We start from the raw sequence: 21,368 nt of genomic DNA on the forward strand, positions 1-21,368 counted from the left end.
TGGTTCCCAGTCCACCCCTGTTGCCCCCCTCCCGAATCCCCCAAATTGGCACCTGGTTTGTTCTTGTGCCGCAAGTGCATAGACATGGCTTCCCTCCCATTGAGCATCGGGTCCATTTTAGAAAGAAATGAATGGGATGAGTTGCCGGCTGCCACTGCAGGGTTGCATACTGTCTTTAAAGCAGGGAGAAAGAAGAAACATTCCAATGTTGTGAGAGAAGACTAAGAGCAACCACTATTGCCCTCTCCCCACTACATTGTATGCAATGGAATTTCCAACATTCCAGTTTTCTGTTTAAGCTTTTTAGACCAGGTCTAAGGACTGTGCTGGGCGTTAAGTGTTGAGCCCGGCTAGGATGTTGAACAAGGTTTACAGTCCCATAACAGCCCGGTAGGCCTAAGGATGGAGGCCTATAGAAAGAAAAAAAGAGGTGATAGTGTAGAAATGGTGGCTGCAAATAATGCCTTTAAATGCCTCTCTAAAAGAGGGTTAGGGTTCTTCAGTTCCTGGAGGTAATGGCAGCTCTGCATCTATTAAAATGAGCATACGCAGGCCTGTTGATAGTGTACACATTCCCCAAGGCCGTCACAGTGACATGGCAAAGCAAAATGATAAGCAACTGTATGTGGTTGAGGCTAATGTCCAAATAAACAGATGTGTTGGCCCTTTTAAATACCAACAACTATGTGAGAGATGGGCTTGCCGCTGGTTGCAACATTCAAAATGGCCGCCACCAGGAATACATGAGCATGACATAACTGAAAAAAGGAGAAACACAGTGACTGGCTTTTAGGGTTAATTTTTAAGAGGGATTAACTGTCGTATACTACAGTTCTTTGCTGACAGAATGCATTGGTAGCATCTGTTGGAGATGTGTGGTGCCTTCACTCATCGCTCACACAACAACAAGTTAATTGTTACAAATCGGAGATGCCTTTTATCAGAATACAATTCCCAAATAATCAAATCCCAATCACTCGCCTGCTCAAAAGGCCCAAACTCTTGGACAACCACCTCCTTCTCCCCTGCAACATTGGTAGATAAAGAAAACTTGGGTTTGAATTCGATACTAACTTAATATTTACCTCACAATTTAATACTCTGACCCATAGGCAGATTTTCATCTTTGCCTCATCAAGAAAATAAATGTGGTAATTGAACCATGCAGGGGGGGCAATGAGACCTCTAGTTCAATCCCTTCTGGTCTACTGTGAGTCTATACCCAGCCCTACAAAGAAGATGACTTACCAACTACAACCAGTGAAGAACAAAAAAGCAAGACTGGCCATGGGTCCCCAACTAAAAGATCCTATCACACAGGCCCTGCAACCTCTGCACTGGTTACCTCTCTAACAGAGAATCACATTTAACTGTCAAATGCTGATTAAACGTCTCCATCAATAAAGGTGTGCCGCTCTCTTAAGATTCTCAACAACGAGAAAACTCCCTCCCTCACTCAGCATCCAGAAACAAACTGGAGAGAAGATGTTTCCCTTTCGAGGTCTGCTACCCGCTGGCTCCAATAAAAACAGGGAGGCTTTCTCAAACTCAGAAAACACTCAAGATAGAATTGCTGAAAATGGCGTTCCCAGACAGACAGCCTAGGGCCAGCACAGCTGTCTCAGTCAAACAAGCACACTTAGTTGCTGGAGTAACGGGGTCTCATATGGTGCCGCTTCTACCGTTCGGTGGCTTCGTGGCACTCAGTTCCCTGACTTGTGTGCATTTTTGACACTCTCAACAATGTAGTGTTTGTTTGATTGTTTGTTTGTTTATTCACTTGTTATGCGCGCCAGACCCATGGGTAGCAGGGTGCAGCAATACGAAAAATGCAAAGCTTACAAGTTACAGAATAAGAACAGTTATACAGTGGCTAATATGCATATATAAATCTCACATAGATACAAAATATACAAAATATACAATATACAGGAGTACAATAGTGCTGTCATCTAACATTATGCTTGAGCTGCAAATGGGACATAAGCAGTGGTGTCCAGCCACCCTTGAGTAGAAATATAGTTTATTGCCCCTCCCCCCAATTAGGAGTTGGCCCCCATGGGGGTCCCAACAGATGTCCAGGGAGGATGTTCTGCTGCTTGTATTTCCTATCAAACGCAGTCACCATAATCCTTTTTTATATTAAAAACAGTAATCTTATTCTATTTTTGAAGAGTCTGGGGCCCCCCCTGGACATCCTTTTGGCTCCATTGAGGGGGCTAGCCCCCCAGTTTGAAGACCACTGGACTAAAGATACCAGAAGCCTACCCGGGATGCATCACTAGTCACCCCGCAATTGAACCTTTACTATTCACACATTTCCGTTTCCCCCACCCCTCATCAGCAACACTTTCCTCTGCCAAGCTCCCTCGAGCCACCTGTCTTTGTGTGGTGTGCACTACAAATCACAAATACGTCATTTGGTAACTTCATCTAACAGAAAGGAGCAGTTGCTTAGAAGTAGAACTCTAATCAGTGCTGGCACGCCCAATTCAGTGATCTGAATAGACAACACTATTATCCAATGATGGATCATTTAGCAGGTCCCACAAAGTGATCTGACTCTTGTTACTTTAGTAGCAAATGTTTTTTTGTTACCCCACACAAGATTATTTTTGGTTTCACCAGAATCAATTACTCTTGCGTTTTTTTTCTTTTAATGAGGGGCCCCTTTACGATCCCCCAAACAATTCACACCCCTCTATAACCCAGACTCCTCTATACTTACCTACCAATTTTGCCCCCACGAAATAGCCTTTGGCAAAGTAACTTACCGTGTAATCATTTATTTTGATGTAACAGCGGTTTGCGCAACTCAAGGGTGCTCTTTCTATTAGCTTCGGACGGAGGAAACGTTAAAAGTCGATACTGATTGCACTCAAACCTGTGGAACGAAGATTCCCCGCAGAGGGCATGTGACAAACCGCATCAAATATTTAGCGCGTACAGCGATGGAAACATTTTGAGAACCGCCACAGAGAAAGGGCCTACACCAAGCAACACTGGCACGCACTTGGGGCCAGAGGCGCAGCGTGCACCAAATATAGCGATCTGACGAGGAACAATATTCTTCTGCCACTATTCACCGCTCTCCCAATTAAAGTGTTTTTACTTCACTGCTAATTGGCATGTCCCTTTATGCAACATTAAATCAGGATTCCTCCTTGCGCGTCTGGCACCATCTGTAAGTCTGCAGAGTTGGTAATTAGCGGCGGTCTCTCTCCGGTGTGCGCGGTCGGAATGCCTGTACTCCAGGATCCTTCTGGTAGAGTTAAATTAAGCAACCATTGCATTAGTTGGTGGTGCTTGGATGTGGTTTTGGCCTATACTGACCTTGGCTTTGTCTGTCAGAGATCCCAGTGCAGGTATTCCAATGTTCATGTCAATTTCTTTCTGTTTTCCCCTAGCCCCTGCTGCCTCTGTATGCACTTAGATGCATGCACCTGTTTGCTATTATTGTTTATGTTATTCCCTGTTTTCAGGCAGCTAATCTGTTCGGTCTTCCTGGCTGTCATTTGTGATTTGTGCAGCCGGCGCTGATGCAGTAGGCCGCAGATATAAGTGTGTTATAGATAGGTGAAAGATGTGCACTGGAGAGGTCTAGCTCTCTTAAATGAGGCAATATGATGTATTTCTCTTGAAATGTTTCAGACAAACTGCCCTGGAGAGCTACACGGCTTCGATATATTCCTTCTTTAACCTAGCAAGGGTTTGAAATTGCCAGGTAACACATGCCTCCTTGCCCTCATCCTTCCAAGCAGTGGCGTTGCTGGGGGGTGTTGCAGGGGGGGGCCATAGTCCTGGGTCTTTTGGTTGTCGCCCTGGATAGAAGCTCAGGGGCTACAACCAAAAGGCTAGCTAGCCCCGAGTCCAGACATAGCATAGCCCCGGATCTTTTCCAGAGCTGGCAACACTGTGCCGCTGTATACCAGCGTGGTATTTCCTTTACAAGCCGGTGGTTGAAAGTGCAGCACTTGCATGCCCATCGCTTTGTTTCCCGCTTCCTGGCCTCCTCATGGTATCCACAGGATGGTCAGACTTTGGGGCCTTTGCACCTCCTAGTTGTCGGTATTGGGCAGAGATTGTCCATTTGTGTGTACAATGGGGTGGTTTCGGTGGCGATATTGTATGAAGGGGTGTGAGGCGAGAGTTGCTCACGAGGCAGCCAGGGCCTGGGTTGATGCAGGGGGGTGTTTATCCGGCAGTGCATAAGATGTGGAGAGCTCCGCAGCCACTGTTTCCTTTGTGTGAAGCAGCGGAGTGTATAGCGGGACGCAGATTCATTGTGTGAAGGTTGCGACGAGTTCGAGCCTGTACTCCGGCTTATTTTGAGCAGGAAAGAACATGCGTAAAAAGAGTGCTGCCAATCAAAGCATGAGTTTGCAACGGGCGGTCCGAGGGCGCACCCTGAGCCCGGAGATGTACCATAGCGGCCGATGAACATGCAATTGCATCTGCCAAGACTGAGGGCCCAATTCGCAGAACTTTTAGCGCGGTGCGGAGTGACTTTGCACTGCCAGCATAAACCCTGATTCACAGAGCGGTGCAAAGTGTATTTTTGCTGTGCAAAGTGCCTTTGCAGGTTGCAAAGATACACTTTGCGCCGCTCTGTGAATCAGGGTGTTTGTTGGCAGTGGAAACTGACTTTGCACCGCGCTAAACGTTCCATGAATTAGGCCCTGAGTCTTAAACTGGGCACAGAAGTCTGCAGCTTCTTAGGAAGACTGTGTTTATTGAAGGGAGAGGACTAGGTTGGGTACAGACCCCTCTATATTCCTCTGCGCTCTTCCGGACCCGTATCATGGCAAGAAGGATCTTCCTGAAGGCACAGCCCGCCAAAAACGACCCATCCAACCCAAACCATCCCCTGCGGCTGATCCGGGAAGTCTTTCAATTGAAGACTGAATGCGGAGACCACCCAAATCCCTTCTGATAAAGATTTCGATTCAGGACCGACCCAATCGCATGTCCCAGGAACGAAAGCATGCTCTGGTCAATCGGCCCACCTAATCCCCAAACTACTCCCAAGGTCACCCGGAAGCTTGACATCACGTACCGATCCACGTTGCCCACCACGGGGCCTGCACGGGGCACGGCCTAGGGCTTTTGAAGGCCTTTTACCGAACACAAGCCAAATGCTCATGTTGATTAGTTTGATTGTGCCGCTCGGTGTCGTGGATTAGTCCCATGGAGACAGCAATCTGTCCTTTGTTCCACACGTGCAGCCACCGCTGGCTCAGCCAAGGTCAAGGCTTCTAATCAAGTTACTTGTGTGCAGTAATTTAATGCCGGCAATGCATTCCTTGAAAAGGTTTGCGGGGCCTGGAAGCCTTTTCTGAATCCAATTTGTCTTTAAAAATGTTTTTTTTTTAAAGGCGGCAAGACACAAAGGCGGAGCCAGAAACAAACGTAGCAAGTGTTGCCAGGAATAGCACCCGCAGGATTAGTATTGTGGTTTCCAGTGATGTAAGGGCTTGCTTTTACGCCTTGACCAATTGCGTGGACTTCATGGGAACATTACTGTTTCCTTAATCCTGATTTTGCCTGTTAGCAGTTCTCCTTCTCCAGTCGTGTGTACGATATCTGGCAAGCTTTCACACATGGGCCATCACTGCCACTCTGCCTTGAGAGGCCGGAGAGGCTCCCCGATTGAGGACCACCAGAGTCATGGCACATCATCACTTGAACAGCGCGTGACGTTAAAATAGAATGAATCAGATTTAGCCCTTCAAATTCTGGACCTGTTATGTGAGCAGTGTCTAACCTTTAATTCTCCAGATGCTTTGAACTACAAATGCCATCAACCCTAGCCAGCATAGTCAATGGTGAGGGGTCATGGGAGTCTTAGTCCACAACACCTGGAGATCCACAGGTGGCAGGCACCTGGGTGAAGTAGAAGAATATGTTCGTTCATGGTATATAATACCGTGAACTGTGTCCTGACACGCAGTGGCATCGCTAGGGGTGATCTGGGGGGGGGGCAGGGACCCCCTGGAAAACCATGTGCCCCCCCTTGTGCCCTCCCTGCCTAAGACGAGCAGTGACCATGTTCTCCCCTTACATTTGTCTGTGCCCCCCCTACTTTTGTCTTTGGCCCCCTCTGTGCCCCTCCTAAATTTGATTCCTGGCAACGCCACTGCTGACACGTAAATATGCGTTTACTTAATACTTCACATAAAATGCCATAGGAAGATGGCAGAACATCCGTGCCCACAAGGTAGACAGACACGCATGGTGCTGTTCTGGGATCACAGCTAGCGCCTTGTAAATCACCAATAATTACATAGATATAGCGTTTGACAGCAGATCAGGAGCCCCAGTCTCACCTAAACTCTTCCACTTACCAGTCTGCTTGAACTTGATGGAGTACTCCGTCTACAGCTGCCCCTGTTCATGCAGGGTGATCCATTACCGTGCTTGGCCAACATCGCTTTGGAATTGGGTCACTGAGTTTGCCACACTTCTACTGCTGCGGCTTTGGTGCACATGGGAGTGTTTTCCTCTCCCGTTTAGATCGTTGTGCACCCAGAAACATAACCTGCACCCCAAAGACTTGTCTCCCCTCTGGGTTTCTTCTGAAGAATACCCTGTTGCAGACTTTTCCAACTAGGGCACTCTGGAGGTTTCCCGGTAAGCCCCTGCACCCAGGGCCTCTTTTGTGGGGTAGCCTATTTTAGTTCCAAATGTTCTCAAAGGAAAAGGGTTGGGTTTTCTGAAAATGTGTAATATGGGGCTAGTTGGAAAAATGATTTGCAGGTCCTTGCTTGGTTCCCAGTCCGCCTGTGTTTACGACCCCCACGGGTCTAACCCGCCGGCCTGCTGAGCAACGCTATCATGTTGACTAGTTCTAGCCAAGCCTGTGAGTCCTTCTCACGCGTTCACTTTTCTGGGTGACGGGGTGTCAAGAAATGTTACTGTTCTGAGGACACAGCAAGGATTCTGTTTGCAAGATTGGGTGGGGCGCCTCAACCTACGCTCACAATGAGAATTTAGAACAACTTAGAGAATCTGTCTTTTGGGGTTCAGGCGCACTCGTACGTTTGTTCTTGCAACATGGAAGGGGTCACTAATCCAAAGGGAGTTGGATTCATAGCGTGCTGTTTGGTCGCATTCTAATCAGCCGACACATGTTTCGCCGCAATGTGCTTCCTCATAACTCGTAGCAGTTAAGGATCATCATGTCAGGTGTGGTTTTTGAGTAAGAACCGGCATGTTAGCCAAAGGTGGTAGCTGGTTAGATTTCTGTGACGGTAGGCTGCAGTGCTGAACCCGCGCTCCAGCCTAAGGGCACAACCAGCTAACCAGCTACCACCACTAATAACCGTTCCAGGCACGATGAGCTGAGCAGCCAGCTCTTATAAACCTCACTTGGCTTTGCCTGTCACTGAGAACACGCAGCCATTTTGTCACTCATTGCACCTCTACAGGAGTATCAGTTTGCTGATTTTTCTGTCGCCCTTTTCTTATAGTCTTAAAAATGTTTGCATAAAAATTGGTTTCCCAGGGCGCTTTTTGGTGTGCGTCTGCCTTGTGGGCACCAACAGTGGGAAGTGAACTACTACTAGCAGACTCGGACTGACCTATAGGACAATTTGCCCATGGCCGGAACAAAAACACAAAATGCTGGTCTAGGCCAGTTTTTTTGGTCAAAGTGGGCCACTTTTTTTGGCCAATTTCGGGCAGTTTGATGAGTCCATTCACTATGCAGCTGGTAGTTTTGACCAGTGTTTCTGAATAAATATTTTTTTTAATGCACGATTTGCATCCCACTTTATCAAACCACTCACCCTTGGTTACTATTCAAACAGCGTCACAAAAGGAATGAATAGCCATTTGCAACTGTGCCACTTTTTCATTGGTGCCCAAGACAATTTTATGTCCCAATCCGACACTGACCACTACCACTAACGTGCCCTTTTTAGTCTGCACTATTATGCACAGTTTATCATATCATCTTCAGACTGCTTTACCGGATTGCCAGACGACCTACAGCGCTTCGAGGCCATGACAATGGCAGTTAGGTGCTATACAGATGTCACCGCACATAACATAAGCCAAGCACTGTCTTTTTCCCCTGGACCATCAGTCTGTCCGTTGCAGGTTAACCTATGATAGGCTTGTGCTTCATGGCAGTGCATGTGTTAAGCGCAGAGGAGAACCCGTGCGATCGTAGATCTTTCTATTTGAAAGGCCGCTGCCTGGGAAGGCTGATCGGCCGCTCTCCGCCGCTCGGCCGAGCTCAGAAGCGCCCGCTGCTGCGGGAAGAGCTGCTTGACACCGGGCGGCCCTGGGCGCGCGAGCAGCCGCTATTGTGCGCGCAGGATTCCGCTGCGGCTGCCCTGGCAGGCGGCCTTTTGTAGGTCGATCCGTTTGTTTCTGCAGACATTGTAACCCTTGTCTCCCGTCTCATTTTCCAATTGCTCAGACACGTACAGCACCAGACAGGCGCTGCCTTTGTCTTCATTATCACACGAGGGAACTTTTCAGAGGCCATTGTTGTATTGCTGAAATGGCTTCTTAACGTCGCATGGCAGATTTCCTGCCTGTGTGTATCTCTTCAGAATACTGCGTAGCTGCGGATCGTATGTCGTGCCTGTTCTCATGTTATGTAACGCTGTTTTTCATGTCTGTTATTCATTCGTCCCTTACCCATCTCTTTCATCCATCCATGTACCCTTCCTTTCTTCTCTTTCTTCCCTCCTTTCTTCTTTCCTTCTTCTGCCTCTTCCTTCGCTCCCTTCCTTCCGTGCCGCCTTCCTTCTTTCTCTATTTCTTTCTTTCTTGTTCGCCCTCTATTCTTCCCTGACTTCACCCACTCCCTCCTTGCCTCCCTCCCCTGCTCCCTCCCTCCCTCCCTCCCTCCCTCCCTCCCTCCCTCCCTCCCTCCCTCCCTCCCTCCCTCCCTTCCTTCCTTCCTTCCTTCCTTCCTTCCTTCCTTCCTTCCTTCCTTCCTTCCTTCCTTCCTTCCTTCCTTCCCTCCCTCCCTCCCTCCCTCCCTCCTTCCTTCCTTCCTTCCTTCCTTCCTTCCTTCCTTCCTTCTCTTCTTTGCTTTAATTTCTTCCTTATTTTCTTCCTTCTGTTCCTTCATCGTTCCATCAGCTCTCCCGTGTAATGATTCCCTCCTACTGTGCCTCTTTCATCATTCCTTCCTCCCTCCCTCTCTCCATTAATTTTATATTCTTATGGATTTACTGCCACCTTTTTCCTTGTGTCTCTTTCACACTTTCAGTTGTTTCTTTCTTCCCTTCACCCCCTCTTTCCTCCTTTTTATAGTGCGTCCATATTTCCTCCCGTCTAGAGCTTGTGGTATGTTTCGGCTCTGTGCCGTGCATTCTTCAGGGCCTGGCCGCCCTCCCGGCCACCCCGGGACAGCCTCCCCCTAGTGTAAATGCACTCATGCATATCAATGGTCCTGTCTTCTTTCCCCTGTAATTGTCCTCCCGAGATTAGAGCATCATGTGTAAATGTCATCGGGCGGAGAATAATAAGAGGCATCGCTCACAGCGTTGGTCATCAGTACATCTTCGGCGCGCCAGCTGATTACACCGGCAGTTCTAGGACGCTCCTCCTGCTGAGTGAAAAATGCTTTGTAAAACATTCTGATCATTAGTTCCTGATGGCCGCTGCTACGTGTTACTCCCCATCCGGACAGTGCAGGCACTTAGGGCCCGATTCAAGGAATACTTGCCCGGCTCAAAGTGAATTTGCACTGCTGAAAAGTGACTTTGCACTGCCGACACAAAACCTGATTCATGGAACCGTGCAAAGTGTATTTTTGCCGGGAAAAGTCCGGGCAAAGTCAGCGCATGGTCATATTTGCAGTGCACACTAGCCTCATCAGTGTGCCATGATGAATGCTGGCATTAAGTTTACGACTGCATTAACCCTGGGTTTGCAACCGGTTGCTCTTCAGATATTTTGGACTACGGCTCCCATGCTACCTCCCCCTTGACTACTCTGGCTGAAGCTGATGGGGAATGTGGCCCTAAACATTATTATAGCCAACTGCCCTAAAATATGTATTTAAAGAGACATGTGCATTAAGCGGACGCTCAGACCCGTGAGCAAGCAGCTATGGCATTCTGTTAGCCCTACTGTATTTATATGTGTATCAACGCATTTTCTGGCAGACAATATTTATATTATGTATGGTTAGTAAGGTAAGCAGCGTTTAACCTAGACATATTTGCGCATTATTTTTACCCACTTAAAAAGATTAGGTATTACAATGAGCATTGTAAGGAGAGAAAGCAAAGTCTCCTGTTGCACAATTCCAGACTGCTTCCCTCAGGTTACAAGTATATACGCACCCAGCAAGGGGCCCTCAGCCAACCAGGTGGCTGGAAATGCAGGCGGGAACACACATTGTACCGCCTGCTTTTTTCAGCCACCTGAGGCTCTTTCCCAGGTGTCGCCATCTTGATTGTGCCTCTCCCTGTTGGCTCCCACATCCACACCCGCAAAGATATCCCGCTCCCTTTCCCCACCCCATCGCCCCCTCACCACTCCCCCACCACTTACCTGCTGGACCAGAGTTTTGTGGTCTGGTCCTGGTGCTCATTGTCCCTTTTCCTATGGCGGCGGGCCTCTTGTTTTGTTTTACAGGAGATTGGGCTCGTGCAAAACGTGAAAAGCTATCGCACCATTGTCTTATATAGGGAGCTTTGCTTGACACAGAAAGTCATTGCCACGACAGGGAGAGGACTAACAATATGTTAGTGAAGCAGTGGGCCTGGGCTCAACACAGATGGCATCTACAAGACAGGTAGCAGGTCTGAGAGAAACAGCGCTGAGTAAAGAGGAAGAAGGTCTTTCCCAGATAAGGAGACCGCCAAGGGCAGGCTTCTGCCAGAGAGTGACCAGAGCCTGGTAGATAGGGAGCAGGCCTCTGCTAGACACAGATGATCAAGCGTCCAAACTCTACGGCAGGGCTACGCTAGACACATATCCAGTGCTTAATTTGTAAAAAAAATAAGTGCCAGTGCCCAAAAATATTGGCCCCATAATGCCGGGCGCGGCGCCGCCCGCAGTGCGGGCACGGCGCCGCCCTCGGCGCAGGTGCACTGGCCGCACCAGTTCAGTGCTAGACCTAACTAGATCAGCCCACCACCAGCCCATCACACTGCTGCGGTATCAGGTAATATTATCCCCATATATATATATGGTCGCCGTAAATAATATCGCCGGGAAAAGGTCATGGCGATATTATATGGGTGACCATATATATGGGGACAGGGGAAAATAAAAAACGGCAATTTTTCTGCGACATTTTTGCATGGCGAGATTTTTGTGGCGACATTATTACATGGAACCACTGCTGCTGCTCCATGTCACATGCTTGGCGCTGCAGCAATGCTGGCACAGGCTAGTAGTAAATACGCAACTAAGACATGCTCCTCCTGTAACTGCGCCTCGATGCCCCCAGGCTGTGTGAGCGCTTTAAAAATGCAAATAAATAAAAAAGCATTCTGTTTCAGTCACTGTTGCACTTTATATGTCTCTACCCCTTCTGCCCCATCTCACAGTCTGTTAAAGTAAACCAAGTATTGTTAATCGGTTACCTCCAGGAATAGCACCCTCCCCTCACCCCGTTCTTCAGTCACCTCATCCAGGTGTTTTGTATAATCAATTTACTCTCAAGCCCTTATCAGTCATCACATCTCATAAATGCATCCCCCTTCACCCTTCCTTCATGGTGTTGTATAACTTGGAAAAAGTCATTTCTGCAAGACATTTGGCCTCATTACGAGCTTGGAGGCAGCCATGGTGCTGTTAGCACCATGGCTGCCTCCAAACCAGGCTCCATTACCGGGTTCCTTCAATGAGGAATAACCGGGTCATTCCAACATTGGACTAGAATGACAAATCCCAATGATTTAAAATCGAAGCATAACAAAGTGGAAGAACGAACAAAGCAATTGCATGTGCGCTGGCCCCGCATGAGTTCCGGTGCCCAAAAAAGAGTGCCGGTGTTGGGCACTGGCAACCACCCCCACAAATTAAGCACTGCACATATCATGCTTGTGTTATGTGGTACGGCATGTGCCCGGGGTAAGCTCACTTTGCTGCTAAGAGGATCAGACAGCAGTAAACTCAAGCACTTCACCCAAAAGGCCATTATCGGCTGTCCACAGCCAACATGTCCCTCTCACATCCTCTGCCCCACTAGCCCTGCCAGTGGGCAATAACCGCTAATAATAGCTCTTAAGCAGGACGATACCAGAATGAGGCGCTGAATAGAACCTGATATGATTATCATTTTTAGTAGTAGTCAAGAGATGGCCATAGAGGCCCGAGCCATTGACTTTAGCTTTGCATAGTTCTGCAAACACATCTACATAAGGGAATTCATTGTTTACACCATGGGCGTGTGTCCTTTTGAACCAATGACCTTGCAGTAAACATGCCCCATGTTGCTGGTCCAAGCTCTTGAACCATGACTGATCCTCCTGATCACAAAGATGTGTATAGAAGCCTGCATGCCACTGTGGCCACTCGAGAGTTTGAAAGAGGGCATGTTGAGGAAAGCCTCTTAATGAGTTCCTGGTAACATGGCATTGTGTCTAGAAGTGTACAAGCCACCATTTTGCCAGTCAAGGAATATTTTGCTTCCTACTTTATTGCACGGATTTTGCAAAAAATGGTGCCCACTTCAACATTTTATTGCACAACCGTTCTCAAAAAATCAACAACAAAAAATGTAAAACAGAAGTCAGTAGAAGGGGTTCAGTGACTTTTTGATGAGGTGGTTCGGGAATGTACTTTTGAAGCTCGAGAGCCCCTATTTCCATCCATGCAGGCTGGAAGGCACTGCATGGAAATGCAGCGAGAAGTCTGTCTAATCGGTGAGTGCCTCGGCCGAGGTCATTATCACTGGATAATGACCCATCCCAAGTTCTTGCCAGAGGCAAAGCTGAGGACTATCAGCTGGGGGGGTCATTATCCCAAGTGATAATTAACCCTCCTGAGGTCTCCAAGCACATTAAGCGTTGCCGCTAAAAAGGAAAGCGTTCTTATTGTGGGGATGTATGAGGGCACTCAAGTAGCTCTTAATGGTAATTGAATAGACATGGGCCTAGTAACAATAAACTTTACACATTTCTCTTAGCTCGGGGAACTGAACTGCCCACGCTCCTCTCTGCTTTTACACAGCTGAAGGCAATTGTTTTTGTGCTTCTCGTCAGGCACCTTCTTGCCAGGCTCCTGCTCTGTTCGCAATCTTTGGAATGAGGGCTACAACATAGATTATAGACTGCATCCTGACTATTCTGATTGACTGAGAATGGAATCCATGTGCTAATTAAGCTTTATGGACCTTACCCAAGGGTCGTACCAGACTGATCACGACTTGGCCGTTACCGCCGGTGGTATTACCGCCGGCGGTAATATCCCTACCGCCGAACTCCCCAGCGCTAATAGCGCCGGATCACGAGTTCGGCGGTAAAGTAATTCCCCATTCCCCATTGAGCCCATTCGGGAATGCCCCATTTCCCATTTGGCTCAATGGGGAATTTTCGCGCTCTTACCGCTGGCGGATTTCCCGCCGGCGGTAATAGCGTGAATCTTCGGTGGATTTCCCCCAAGCTCAGAGCTGGGGCGAAATCCGCCGAAGCCCTGATTCGGCAGACCCTTAAATCCGGCAGTATTAGCGCTACCGCCGGATTTAAGGGTTACCGCCAAAGTCGTGATCAGGCCCAGTATCAGCAGTAAAGATCAGTTAAAGGCCTGAGAGCAGCAAGGATGTTTAACGGGCCCATAACCCACAATGCTCGTGATAGTATCCAGTAAATATACGCATATACAAGTGTGGTTACTACATAAATCCACTTGTGTGGTGGTAGGAAATTATTTGTGCCTGCGTGCTGCACTCCGGTAGCTTTGGGATGTAACATTCTGAACAATATGTAAGCTATACAAACCAATTTTCCAGCTGTATTGGTGCATATAGCCCGCAGATTGTCCAAGGACTTTCTCAAGATTAATAATTAAGAATTATGGAGCTAGGCAGGGTGCTGTACAGGGAGGTATGAGCCCAAATACTGAATTAAAGGCATGAGAGTAGTGAGGTCGTTTTATGGGGTATTTGCTCCCATACCTCCTTGTACAGGCCAAGAGCAAGGTCTATAACGTTTTCATAACACGCATTACTCTTCAAAATGGTGCACATAAAAGTATATAGGTGGCATCAGTACAAAAGTATCCTGGGTTGTTGCAGGGAATTGGCTGCAGGTATAGCCTGCTCTTCTCCTAGCCTTGCAATGTAGTATTCAAAACAATCTGGAAGCTATACTGGTCGTTATTGCCTGCAGATAGTCCAATGAGAACGCTCTGATAGCATTCCAAAGGTTATACTTTAGCCTTATGGAACATGCTTGCGGGCAGTACTGAGAGTTATGGGCCCTGAAAACCAAGCAAAAGTTTACAGACCCATAAATCCTGGTACGGATTGAGAGCATGGGCTATAAGGAAATTAGTGCACCTGTAGTTGTTTAAATTAACAAAGAAAAAAAGTAATATCTTTACCTGCTGGTCAAAAGCGTGAAACTGTTCAACAGGAGCTTAAAAAGAATTATTATCTAATTGAAAATGTTCAGGCTTTGACCAGCAAGCGGAGAATTTTTTTTAACACCCTCTGCCCCTCCTTTAATGCATGTTGTAGTGCCAAAAAATGCACGGTTCACATGCTAATGCGTGAGCATGTGCTCAATAGCTGAGGGGGATAAAGGGGCAGGGTTTCCAACACGGCTGGGCCACGTCTGCCGGGTGTGGCCTACCAATGTAATTAAGTGGTAGTCCGGGGGCGGTGAGTAAGGGAGGCCAGGTCATGCCGTGTCTGCCAGGTGCAGCCCGGCAAAGATTGCAGGGGGTCGGGGGGAGTCCAATACCCAAAAGGTAAGGCGAGTGGAGGGCTGGGAGCAGGCTTTTTTAGTTTCCGGGCCTCTTCTGTCAGATGCGGCCATGGGGACAAGGAGACAATGGGCCTCATTACAAGTTTGGTGGTAGCCTTGTCGGTAAAACGGGCAGGCTGCCGCTGAAATTGCGAATTATTCTGGCGCCTGGCAATGGGGAATTACAGGGGCATTACAGCCCTGGCGGACCCTGTATTTCCCTATTGCCGGGTGCCGGTAATAATTAATCCCCATTCCCATTCCCATTGGACTCAATGGGAAAGGGGAGGCAGGATGCAACGGCACCATTCACAATGTTGCCGGTGCATCCGACATCGTCTGCTCGCGGATGCCGGTCCGCACGGCAGGTCAGTCCTGCGCGGGCAGGAAGGCACCCACGAGCAGAACTCGTAGTTTGCCGGTCCGGTAACAATGGTACCGGCAAGCTTACCGGTACCGTTGGTACTGGACCGGCAAACTTGGAATGAGGCCCAATGTATTTTAAAAAAATAAAATACCCTCTGCATTTTGTAAAAAGGATATTGCAAGTCACATCATAATTCCATGACCTTATAAACAAAACTCGGCCATCGGTCGCATTAATCTATTTGGTGATGTAACTCCTCAATGACTTGCAATATCCTTATAGCATATGGCAGTGGTAATTTATCCCATATATTACAGTTTATCAGTGACATCACTACTTACCTTTAATAGGAACATGACCTCACCCCTGTAACTCTTATCACCTATTACAGTTGGATTATGACGTCGCAATGCCTGCGGTCTGAGCATGCAGCACAGATCAGGAATGCAGTTACCACCGGGGGCACTAGAAGTGACTATATTTTCAGAATCATTTCTACTGAAATGACATTTTGATGCGCTGGACTGAAATTAATTGTGAAGCAACTGTATATGGTATCATGTGTCTTTTGTGCACTGCTCTAGACAGCAACATCTGCTTCTTGGCACTTACTTTTGAGCCACAAAATGACCTTTTAATGCATTGCATTCAACCATTGAAGTCTTTTCTTGTGGCACATTACAAGCTGCATATTAGTCTGTTTTCCATCTCAATAGATTCTACATTATGTGTATCAAATGGAAGTTCTCTTGCATTAGAATAGGCAGGAGATCAAGCACTAAAAGGGGTGGTGGTGCAGCTTTGTATTATGAGGAACAAAAAACTCCTACCATACATAAAAAAAAGGATATTGCAAATCACTATGCGGTTCGGTGACCTTATAAACAGACTCAGCCTTTGGCCTCGTTCTCCTATTTGGTCACAAATAACCTTACAAAGTCTGGCAGTGGGCACTTTATCCTTTACATATCCTATCCTTAGAAAATAAAAGGAGCTTATCTAAGTGAAATGAGAAACCAAAATGACGGGGCAGAATCTGTGATTTCCAGGGACATTAAAAGCCACGTAGGTGATTAGTTCTGGCAGGCACAGTTTGCAGCTGTAACAAGACACAAACACATCTTCTCTCGATTTGTGATTTATCATAGCAGTGGCAGCCTCCGGGTACGGCATTTGTGAGTATAATGGGCAAAACCCCTCTCCCTCATGGTGATTGCTGCTTTTTGATGGACATTTTATTTATTGTTTTAATTATCCATAGTGTGTTCTATATTGTTAAGGTGGATTGGAATTGTTTTTTCTTTATAAGGAATGAGTTGAAAAGAGCTGAATAACGTATCTATCGAGCATTTTGTAATTTACTATCTAGCGGATCCCCGAAATAGTTACAAAGGGATTCGTTTCTCACATAAATTTGTAATTTTCAGATAGCGCATTTTGCCCGTTTTTAAGCACTCTCAGTTTTAGCAGATCATGGGCCTCATTATAAATTGGCCGTTATCCTGGCGGTAAATCCGCTAGGATACTGGCAAATGTAATTACCGTTTCCGGCACTTGGCCCGGCGGCATTACCGCCGGATTACGAGTGGCAGTGTTAATCCCCATTCATGGAGTCCTGAGGGGATTTGCCGTCATTACCGGTACTGGCAATACCGGTGCCGGTAAAGCATCGTTTTTTGCCTGTAGGGCGACTGCCTTACCGCCAGCTCGAAGCTGGAGGTAACACAGGTGCACCATCGGCAAACCTGTAGTCGGCCGGTCTGGTAAAGTGCCGGTATATGTCAATACCGGCACATTAATACCAGACGGCCGACTTATAATGAGGCTGACTGTATCTTAAGCACAGCTTTGTAAAGTACATTTGTCCAGGATCACACATTTGGTGGCTGCAAACCATTGATACAGTTCCTTAAAGGGGTTGCACCTTATTTCAGGCACATTCCTCTTGCAACTCATATGGGGGACATTGGTAGTCGCACTCACATTTGTGATCCTCCAATGTTTTCTCAACGGCAATTGCAAATTATAACGCCACCCCCTTTCACATTGAACCAGGTTTCCATGTGAGTGTATGGTATTCCCTTTTCTTGTGGGAAATATGGAAGTTGGGCTCTGGTATTACAGTTCCATAGTGGACACTTAGTCACTGCACCATCTATCCCATGAAAACTTCCTTTGTAAGTGTCGGACCTAGAAACCTGAGTGCGTTGGATGATCAGGTCTAAGTATTTACTCTATATAATGCACTTGTATTGGCCCATAAGGTAGGCCTTCCTCACCAAAAGCCTCTCCTCCTTTCCTACTCCCACTCCCTTGTCTTCACCACACATTCCTCGTGTAATTTGTGCACCGTTCACATGAATTTCTCAACACGTCATGTGACCGGACGTGTTAAACAAAACAAAAGAAATACACAAAAAGTGACTGCCGCGGCCCAATCCAATCTTCCACTTGGAAGCGCTGAAGTCTGGTGCCCCAGCATGCCGCCATTATGTTGCCTGTTCAGACAGAGGACATGAGGACCCAGCCAGGTGACAAGTCCCAATGCGCACCAACTCCCCAGGACCCAATGGTCTACAGATCCGTGATTTATAGACTCCATCTAAATTAAATGACATGGAAGGGGTTGGGGAGGAATTAAGCAGCTTGTCTGATAGAGAGAGGGAGGACGTAAGCGACTCTTGGAGCACTGCGTGCAGTTCTGCTCTTGAAGGCCAATTATAAGATTTCAGAGTTAGTCCTGGGGTTCGTTGCAATTACATTTTCTGTTCTACTTTTTTTTGCGCCCTTTCGCTGTCATGCTGAATTACAAGTATCGCTGCAGATGACTAATGCCTTGCCATTGTTCCTTCCAGAGATCCTGAGAGACCAAACCCAGGCACCGCGAGGAATAAGGCGGGAGCTCCGTGGCTGGGTTCCCGAGAAGAAAGGTCGGCCATTTAAAGGACAGAAGGGAACGAAGGACTGCCAGTCGTTCCGCCGACCTTTGTTACGGACCTCCTTTACAGGATGAGGACTTTCAAGGACTTCCTGCTGCTGCTCATGTGGGTCGGTCAACTCCAACAAAGCCTCACCTCTCCAGTAGCCAAAAGGACTACAAGCAACTTACTGGATATGGAAGAGTCCTGGCAGTATTCATCTGGCAACGGCCCGGAGCTCAGCAGGTCCAAGAGAAGCTGGATGTGGAACCAGTTCTTTCTGCTGGAAGAGTACACTGGCCCGGATAATCAATATGTGGGCAAGGTAGGTTCCGCCGAGACTTTATTCATACAGGCAAATGATGTGGGTATTGATCGCTGTATCGTTGGCTACGCAGTGGTAGAAACAGAAAATAGGCATATTTTAATAGCAAGTGTCTCTTCACATGAATGCTGTGTTAGTCAGACATAGAATGCTTATAATCCTCTTCTTGGCAATACCCAATTATAGAATGCTCGTCTCTTTGTGATCGTAGCCAACATTTACAGGACTGGCCGCAAAGATCAAGGGAGACAACTGCAGGCCAGAGATATCCCTGGTCCACTTTGAGGCAAAGTGCCCATGCGCTTTAACTCACAAATACTTGATTTCTATGCATTGAAAAATGAAAGTCTTTGCCACTAGGACCGCATTTTCATAGCATGAAGCACATATTGAACGCCTCAACTATGAATTTCCATTAACATGTGGATATTCCATACAATACGGTGCCGCCATCAAGTGCATGTTGAGGGTATTATGAGCTTCCTTTGCCTTCTGTGTCTCTATGAGGCACTCGGCCAGGGGCCTCACTTTTTCAGGGCTGTTGCTACAATGAGGCAATTCTAGGTAGCAGAGGGTGCCACGGGGGCTCCACATTGATTACACTGGTCACGTGTGCTTTCTACGGCGCAGAATGCCTCAAAGACGTATACATATTCTCCTCAGAACATACTTTTGGGAGTACGCTATTCTGCGTAAGATCATCAAAAACCTGCATTTGTGGTGGTGTGGTCACATGGTTTGCATGTTTGCAGAACTATGGGCATCATTCCGAGATTTGAGGCAGCCATGGCACTAATAGCGCCATGGCTGCCTACAATAACGGTACTGAGTCTGCCCTCATTCAATGGGGACTTACCGGTCTAGTCTGACCTTTGCGGGACCGGTAAGTCACCATTGAAAATACCATTCCCCATTCCCATTGAGCCCCTATAGGGCTCAATGGGAATGGGGAAGGTGCAAATTAGCGGTACCGTTATTTGCTCCCTGGACCCTTTGCGGCCTTAGCGGGACCCGCAAAGGGACCTTGGAATAGGGTGCAAAGGGATTACCGGCACCGGTGTCCTTACTGGTGCCGGTAATCCCTTTGCGCCAGCCTCGGAATGAGGCCCTAACTCTCCTAAGGCTTTGAGACATGGCCACTGGAATTATGTGTGCTTGTCCCACGGTGATGCATGATTATTAACCAAGCATGTGATGCCACACCTCAAAGGGCCCCATTGAGAGTTTGGTGGTGCGGTCACCAAGTGAGGTAACAGGATTTCTGCCACATTTACTGCACCACCTAATTTAGAGTTTTAACAGTGAAACTTACAAATACTGCCTGGCTTTAGCCACACAAAACCGCTAATGCGTGCAATGTTACTTCTTGTGGTAATTGCTGCCTGCAGTGTTATGCGACCTCTATCGGAGTCCTATGCGACTACAAAATGGAGAATAACTGAAGGCTCCACATGACTCTGAACCCTCAGATGTGAGGAAAATGGGGTGCCGAGTAATGGGTTTGAGGCAACACCAAGAGGAACAAGACAACACCAATCCCTATATTTCTGAAGCAGAGGGTCACACATGTAGTGAAACAATGGACTGGGGTTATACACATAGATGTCAAGTAGGGCTTTACCATGTGTGGCACCTTCAGGGTTTCTTGGATTTTCAGCCAACTGCACTTTGCATTCTGGGACTTACAGTTTTGTGTTCCCCACAGTAGACATTGACCAACAAGTCTCATCAAAAGTACTGTTGGCAAAAAGGTTGGGCTAGGGGAAGCTCGCCTGGCAAATATGTATGCAAACTGGACCAGAGTAAACCACACGCTACAATCACACGGACGTGGATGGAGGAAGAGAAGTCACAGAAGTGGTTTCTTGGCAAAAGCACAACACTGCTTGTTATCCTTGCTGCCGAGGTAGGTTGATGCATGTTGTGCTTGTCGTGCAGATAGTGCACCAGTTGTTTACATTGAGCTTTGGACGGTTGATGTGGGTGAGAAGAGAGCATGTCCTAGGAGGGGCCAAACCGTAGTAGAGTTTAGGCGGTCACAGTTGCACGATCACCGCACCACCCACTTCGGATGTTAAAGCCTTTGACTGAGTGGGGAAATGCTTGGGGTCATTGCCGAGAGGCGTGTCCTGGGATTTGCCACACTCTTGCACTAGGCAGGGTCCAGCGGCTTGGCAAGTGGCATAGGAGGAAACAGTTTGTTGTTGGTGGAGGACAAGAAGGATGCCCCCGTCTGAAGACGGGTGAGTTCTCTACAGAGACCTCGCCTGCTCTCATGTAGTCCATGACGGCATCTTGTCATCTTGTCCCACCCTACTTATCTTCCTCCCCTGTCACATAAAGAGGATGGGATACTTTGTTTCCCTATTTTGCTGTCTTTAAGTGTGGCTTGCTTGCCCGGCCATCAGGGACTTCATTTGGGGGTTGCAACTGCGACCCCTGAGGTCTCCCTTGCTAACCCTGGGTGCTAGAGTCATTAAAGGTTTATTTCAGGCACACCTCAGGGGGTGAGGCTCTGACTTAGTCTGTTCTTAAACACCTCAACTCAGCCTTTCATATTTCTGAGGTTGATAAATGAGTACAAACACAGGTAAGTGATATTGTATGTATATTTGTTCTATATAAAGTGCTTAAGCGTAAGTGCGTTATAAAAACACATCAGTATCATTTGACCTTGGTAGTCTGCTTGCATTCATGGTAATTTGGTAATATGGGCCTATACACACTGATATTAACATACATATGGTGATCCATTCTGGTATGAAATGTATATCACATTGTAGTGATATCGTAACCATATTATTCGTAGTGTACTTAAGAAAAATGCTATGTGATGCCACTCCCTGTTTTGCCAGGGGATGAAAGGTTGT

The 21,368-nt window shown here is 47.4% G+C and overlaps 1 protein-coding gene across 3 annotated transcripts in view; it reads left to right on the top strand.

The window, feature by feature from the left end:
- LOC138481457 (cadherin-6-like) overlaps nucleotides 1-21,368 on the top strand; it is a 295,066-nt gene that overhangs the window by 111,179 nt on the left and 162,519 nt on the right. For all 3 annotated transcript variants that reach the window (XM_069613608.1, XM_069613607.1, XM_069613609.1), the window contains one exon: nucleotides 18,111-18,498. In XM_069613608.1, coding sequence (XP_069469709.1) covers nucleotides 18,265-18,498 — 234 coding nt within the window. In that variant the 5' untranslated portion in view covers nucleotides 18,111-18,264. The remainder of the gene's footprint in view (nucleotides 1-18,110; nucleotides 18,499-21,368) is intronic.

Source organism: Ambystoma mexicanum, chromosome 5p, assembly GCF_040938575.1.
Source record: "Ambystoma mexicanum isolate Mex_15411 chromosome 5p, UKY_AmexF1_1, whole genome shotgun sequence".
In the NCBI taxonomy this organism is placed as follows: domain Eukaryota; kingdom Metazoa; phylum Chordata; class Amphibia; order Caudata; family Ambystomatidae; genus Ambystoma; species Ambystoma mexicanum.